Source organism: Serinus canaria, unplaced genomic scaffold, assembly GCF_022539315.1.
Source record: "Serinus canaria isolate serCan28SL12 unplaced genomic scaffold, serCan2020 HiC_scaffold_570, whole genome shotgun sequence".
NCBI lineage: Eukaryota > Metazoa > Chordata > Aves > Passeriformes > Fringillidae > Serinus > Serinus canaria.
In genome coordinates, this window is record NW_026108684.1 from 1 (window position 1) to 6,039 (window position 6,039).

Here is a 6,039-nt window from a genome sequence, read left to right on the forward strand (position 1 = left end):
TTTAATTTTTAATTAATTTCAACTTAATTCTGAATTAATTTCAATTTAATTCTTAATTAATGTTACTGACTTTTAATTAATTAATTTAACGATTTTTACTGCATCTTAATTTTAATAACCTCCAGGAACAGTTACAAATTAGAACAAATTTTAATCAACTTTAGCTATTTTTATGCTGAATTTTTTCCCTATTATTCTAGAATTCTCTTCCAGCATGTTGATCTTCTATCCAGGTGGGATTCTCCCAAAAAAACCCCAGGAATTCGCGCTCACCTCGCGGCTCCGGGGCAGCTCCACGTGCTCCATCAGCGAGTAGGTGAAGTGCGGCTCGTAGATCATCAGGTCGGGGCGCTCGATGTCCAGGATGGCTTTGTCCTTGGGGATGGCAGCCAGGTCCTTGTAGCCCAGCACCTCGTTGTCCATTTTGGCCTGGGAGGATGGGAAAACACCTTGGATTGGGGTGCAGGAAGGAATTTAGGGAATTTTTTATAAGGCCCTTGGGAGCTCATGGGATTGGGAATCATGGGATTGTAGCCCAGGACTTCGTTTTCCATTTTGGCCTGGGAGGAAGGGAAAACACCTTGATTTCTGCACCTCCGGGTGCAGAGGGGAATTTCTTGGGAATTTAGGGAATTCTAGGGAAATTTAGGGTATTTTTGGGAAATTTAGGGAATTTTTACAAGGTCCTTGGGAGCTCATGGGATTGGGAGTGGGAGCTCATGGAATTGGGAATCATGGGATTGTAGCCCAAGACCTCGTGGTTCATTTTGGCCTGGGAGGATGGGAGAACACATTCACTTGGGGTGCAGAAGGGAATTTTTGGGAAATTCAGGGAATTTTCTTGGGAATTTAGGGAATTTTGGGAAATTCAGGGAATTTTTGGGAATTTAGGGAATTTTTGCAAGGCCCTTGGGAGCCCATGGGATTGGGAATCATGGGATTGTAGCCCAGGACCTCATTGTCCATTTTGGCCTGGGAGGAAGAGAAAACTCCTTCATTTGGGGTGAAAAAGGGAATTTTTGGGAAATTTAGAGAATTTTTTGCAAGGCCCTTGGGAGCCCATGGGATTGGGAATCATGGGATTGTAGCCCAGGACTTCATTGTCCATTTTGGCCTGGAATGAAGAGAAAACACCTTGATTTGGGGTGCAGAAGGGAATTTTAGGGATTTTTTACAAGGCCCTTCAACCCCAGGATCTCCTTGTCCATTTTGGCCTGGGAGGATGGGAAAACGCCTCCATTTGGGGAGAAGAAAGGAAATTTTGGGAAATTTAGGGAATTTTTTGTGAGGTCCTTGTAGCCCAGGACCTCATTGTCCATTTTGGCCTGGAATGAATGGGAAACGCCTCGATTTGGGGTGCAGGAGGGGATTTTTGGGAATGGGGAGGGTTCACACCCCCCAAGGCCGTGCCGGGGGGCTGGGGAGGGTTTCGGGGGGCGCATCCCGGCCGCGGGGGTTTCGGGGTGCGCTGGGAATTGGGAAGGGCTCCTTACCACGATGCTGGAGGGAGAGCCGGGAACGCTGGATCCGCGGGAAGAGCAGACGCTCCCAGGGGAGGTCAGAGGCTGCTGGATGGAAAAGGGGACGGGGGTCAGCCCAGGAAAGGGGTCGGGGGTGTGCTGGGGGGCTTGGGGATGGCAATTCCTTGGGGATGGGCGCTGGGCAGGCAGGGGACAGCTGGGAGGTGACAGCGGCTTGGCCGGGACACGCTGCCACTAGATGGTGCTGCCAGGCTGGGCTGGAGGAGGAGGAGGAGGAGGAGGAGGAAGGCAAGGCCCTGCTAACAGCAGCCCAGGTCTGCCCCTGCCCTTGGCCACCAGCCCCGTGTGCCTTCCCTGCGTGCAGGGCCCCCCATTCTCCCACACCCTGCCAGGACCTCCAGCACCTCCAGCACCCTGCCAGGACCCCCAACACCTTCCCAGACCCCCAGCACCATTCCCGGATCCCCAGCACCTTCCCAGACCCCCAGCACCTTTCCAGGACCCCCAGCACCTTTCCAGGACCCCCAGCACCTTTCCCGGAGCCCCAACACCTTTTATTGGACCCCCTAGAACCTTCCCTGGACCCCCAACACCCTGTTCTGTACTCCCAGAACTTTTCCCACACCCCCAGCACTTTCTCTGGACCCCCAATATCCTTTCTTGGACCCTCAGGACCCTTCCCTTCCTTTCCTGGACCCCCAACACCCTGTTCTGGATCCCAGCACCTTCCCTTGACCCCCAGCACCTTGTTTGGTAGCCCAACACCTTTTCTGACCCCCAGAACCCTGTTCTGAACCCTCAACACCCTCCCTGGACCCCCAACATCTGCCTTGGACCCTCAACACCTTTCTGGACCCCCCAAGACCTTTCTGGACCCCTGTTCTGGATCCCAAACACCCTTCCTGGACCCCCAAGTCCCTCCTTGGACACCCAAACCCCTGTTCTGGACCCTCAACACCCTCCCTGGACCCCCAATATCCTCCTTGGACCCCCAAGACCCTTCCTGGACCCCCAAGACACTCCTTGGACCCCAAAATCCTCCTTGTACCCCCAAACCCCTGTTCTGGACCCCCAACATCCGTCTTGGACCCCCAAGACCCTGTTCTAGACCCCAAACACCCTCCCTGGACCCCCAACATCCGTCTTGGACCCCCAAGACCCTCCCTGGACCCCCCCCCCTTACCTTCTGCAGTCTTTCCATTCAGCTGTGGGCTGGGGCTGTGTCAGTCACAGGGTCCTGTGGGGACAGAGAGGGTTTGGGCACTGCCAGGGTGGGCACAGAGACCCCCCGGGGTGGGGGTCCCATCTCCCACCGCCCTCCTGGCACGGGCTGAGCCCTGCATGCCCTGCAGTGGGCATGAGGGTGGCACGTCCCCAGGGGGGACAGCAGGACAGGCCTGCCAGGAGATGCCACCGTCACCCAGGCAGGGGACAGGCAGGGGGGACAGGGACAGGCAGGGGACAGACAGAGGGACAGGGAAAGGCAGGGGACAGGGAGGGGGGCAGGGACAGGCAGGGGACAGACAGAGGGACAGGGAAAGGCAGGGGACAGGGAGGGGGGCAGGGACAGGCAGGGGACACCGCACTCACCGCTGCCTCTGTGGCTCCACATCCCCCTGGGCGCCGACGCCGCGCTGGGGCTCTGGAGTTCCCTCTGCAAGGAGAGGACAGAGGTGGCTCTGACTCGCGGGGTGAGCGGGGGACAAACCTCCCCTTGTCCCCACGCTGTCCCCACGCTGTCCCCCGTGCCCGCTGCGTGTCCCTGCCCGGTGGCTGCTGACGGTGCTGGCGGCAGTGTCGCCCTTTTGTCCCGCGGCCTCCAGAAGGCTCCACGGGCAGCGGGACGGGCTCGGGCCCCCAGAGCCCCCGGGGCTCGGGCCCGGCCGCGCTCCAAAGCCACAATGCCGAGCACAAAGGGGAAAATTCCCCATTCTCCTCCAAACTTCTCCTTTCAGAAGGGAGGGAGCTGGGAAAAGCTCGTGCGAGCCGGGCAGGGACAGCGACAGTGACAGTGATAGTGACAGTGACAGCGACAGTGGCGCTGGCCTCTCCGGCGCTGAGCCCCAGCCCTGCAGGCCGGGCACGGGGTGGCACCGCCTTTGGGGACACCAAGCCCGCTGTCCCCCAGCCCCGGGAGCGCAGAACTCTCTCCCGTGGGATGCGGGGATGGAGCGGGAGCAGACCCGGGAGCATCCTCGGGCTGCCGGAGGAGGGGGCTCTGCCCTCCCTGGAGACCCCTCCCGCCACAAAGCCCCCCCAGATCTGTCCCTGGCGCGGGGTTTAAGGCGCTGACCCCCACCCCCAGCCCCTCCCGCCTCCCCGGGGATCCGGGACCGGTGGCACAAGGGTGGCATTGTCCGGGCGGGCACAGCCGTGAGCTCACACTTTCCAGCGCCGGAGCCAGCCTTGCCCCCCGCCTCCGGTCGCTCTCCGGGGCGCTCGGGACACCGGAGGGGACGCGGTGACAGCGAGCAGATGGATGCGATGGCGGAGAACGGGAGCGGAGGGAGGGTGGGTGCGGGGCCGGCGGGGAAGGAAAACGAACCCGAGCCGGGGGTGCGGAGAGACGCCACAAAATTGGCCAGGGGTGCCAGGCCTGCACAACCACCTCGGCCGCGGTGTCCCCCCCCCCCGCCCCTGGGACGCGGGGACAGCTTATCAGGCGCAGGCAGGGAGCCACCGCCCCGATGGCAGCCGCGTTCCCCATGGCAACCCCCGATCTCCCCGCGGAGCCGCGGCCAGGTCGCCGCGTGGCCCGAGATAAGCGCGGCTCGGTTGTTTGGGATTTTCCCGGCCAGGAGAGCGAGGGGGAGCGGGGACAGGAGGGGGGGGACACGCAGCGTGTCACCCTCTCAGGGAGATGCTGAGGGGACCCACGGCGGGGAGAGAAAAGAGCTGGGCAGGGAGCGTGGGAAGAGGGAGGGAGATGGAGGAAGGAAGGATGGATGGATGGACGGACGGACAGGACACGTGCGGGCGGGGCTCACCGGGATGGAGGGGTCCCCTTGCCCCCCCCCACCGTGAGGGGAGCCAGGGCTGTGCTGCCGCGGGAAGAGGCCGGTTCCCTCCTCCCCACCCCGAGGAAATCCGGATTTGACTTTTCACAGCCGCCAAAGCCATCAGCGCCCGGCTCCGGGCCAGGGGCCAGGCCGTGAGAACCCCCCCCCACGGCCCAGGGGAAGCGGGAGGGGACCCCCAGCCTTCCTCCATCACCCCCTCCTCATCCTCCCTTCCCGCCGTGCCACCGTGTGCCCCAATTGTGGCGCGGCTGTGGCGGCTGGCGGCCAGCAGCTACAAGGGGGGGGACACCCGGGGTCACAAGTTCCCTGAACAGACGGTTCCCGCCAGCCCTGGGAACGGTGTCCGGTGCTTCCCAGCCCAGCCCAACCCCGGCCTCCTCCTCCTCCTGCTGCTGCTCCTCCTCCCACCACAACCTCCAAACAAACAGCGCAGGCGAGGCCCGGAGCATCCTCCCCGCTCACCGGGGAAACCGAGGCACCGCCACACGCGGGGCCCCACCGGCAACCTGATCGCGACAGCGACAGCGCGTGGGTCCGCGACCCGCGGCTCGCCGGTGTCCGGTTCCTCCTCTGTCCTGTTTCTACCGCTGCCGTCCCCGCCGGACCAGCGGCAGCGAGCCCGTGGCTATTGACGGCCATCGCTCCAGTGTCGCTGCCCGGCCACCTCGGCGGCCTCCAAAACCACCGGCTGCCACCCCCGGGCGTTTTTCCATGGCTGGGATGGACCTGCCGCGGGCACGGGGATGCTCCGTGCCTCAGTTTTCCTGCATGGAAGGTGGCTGGGGAGGGGAGGGGGGGGAGTATCAACAATCCGCCCACCCCATCCCGGAGCGGATGGAGATGAAGGAGGCATTTCCACCTCCCCGGTTCCTCCCATCCGCGGAATCTGGGCCAACGCAGCTGTCCCCCGGTCCTGCCCTGCAGGTTTAGAGGGGGGAGACGCAGCCTGAACCCCAAAATTCCAGGGGATCGGGGAGGGGTCTTTGCCCGGCCCCCCTGCCCCGATGGCCACCCCACAGCCCGCTTTGGGCCGCGCCTCACGTGGCTCGTAATCTGGGATTAAAGTGGGATTAGCCTGCTCATCCCGCACGCGGAGGGACCCGCTGGGGATGTGTGAGGAGGCCGCGCCCTCCGCGGCTCCCGCTGGGGCTTTGGGGGTGTCCCAGCACCCCAAAATCCCCGGGTTCTGCCAGCCCTGGGCTCGGCACACCCAGCATTGGGTACCCCGGCGTGGGGGTCCTGGGCACCCCAACACTGCACCTGGGGCCACCCAGGGGGGTTCACACCTGACAGGACACTCAAGAGGTGCCCGGGGGTCCCGAGGTGCCAGGAGGTGGCTCTGGACTGAGCCCAGCCCGGCCACCCACCCTGTGTGCCCACAGCCAGGAGCTGAACCGTTCCTCGGCTCCATCCGCGGCCAAGAGATGGGGGGGAAGCCCCAAATTTGCGCCCCAAATTCTGCCCCTAAATCACCCCCCGATGCTCCGTGGCAGTGGGGAAATGGGGATTTGGCCCCTCCGGGCTCTGCCAGGGGGGTT

General features: G+C 62.6%; 1 protein-coding gene across 4 annotated transcripts; it reads right to left on the minus strand.

Moving 5' to 3' along the window:
* Positions 1-210: 210 nt before the first annotated feature.
* On the minus strand, positions 211-4,125 carry LOC103824514 (dematin). 4 transcript variants are annotated; one of them, XM_050987968.1, is made up of 5 exons: positions 4,027-4,125; positions 3,072-3,135; positions 2,665-2,718; positions 1,494-1,565; positions 211-429 (listed from the first exon to the last, which is right to left on the minus strand). In XM_050987968.1, the coding sequence occupies exons 3-5, from the start codon at positions 2,680-2,682 to the stop codon at positions 226-228; spliced, it is 294 nt and encodes a 97-aa protein (XP_050843925.1). In that variant the 5' UTR covers positions 2,683-2,718; positions 3,072-3,135; positions 4,027-4,125; the 3' UTR covers positions 211-225. The 4 variants fall into 4 exon arrangements, with proteins under 4 accessions (XP_050843925.1, XP_050843921.1, XP_050843923.1 ...); XM_050987964.1 differs by having other exon boundaries at positions 1,494-1,568; positions 4,027-4,120; XM_050987966.1 differs by lacking the exon at positions 4,027-4,125 and adding an exon at positions 3,865-4,014.
* Positions 4,126-6,039: the final 1,914 nt, after the last annotated feature.

Excerpts from the sequence above, each read along its gene's own strand:
- LOC103824514 (XM_050987964.1), bottom strand. Across the intron at positions 430-1,493 it reads GCTCTCCCTCCAGCATCGTG|GCCAAAATGGACAACGAGGT; the intron begins GTAAGGAGCCCT and ends CCATCCTCCCAG.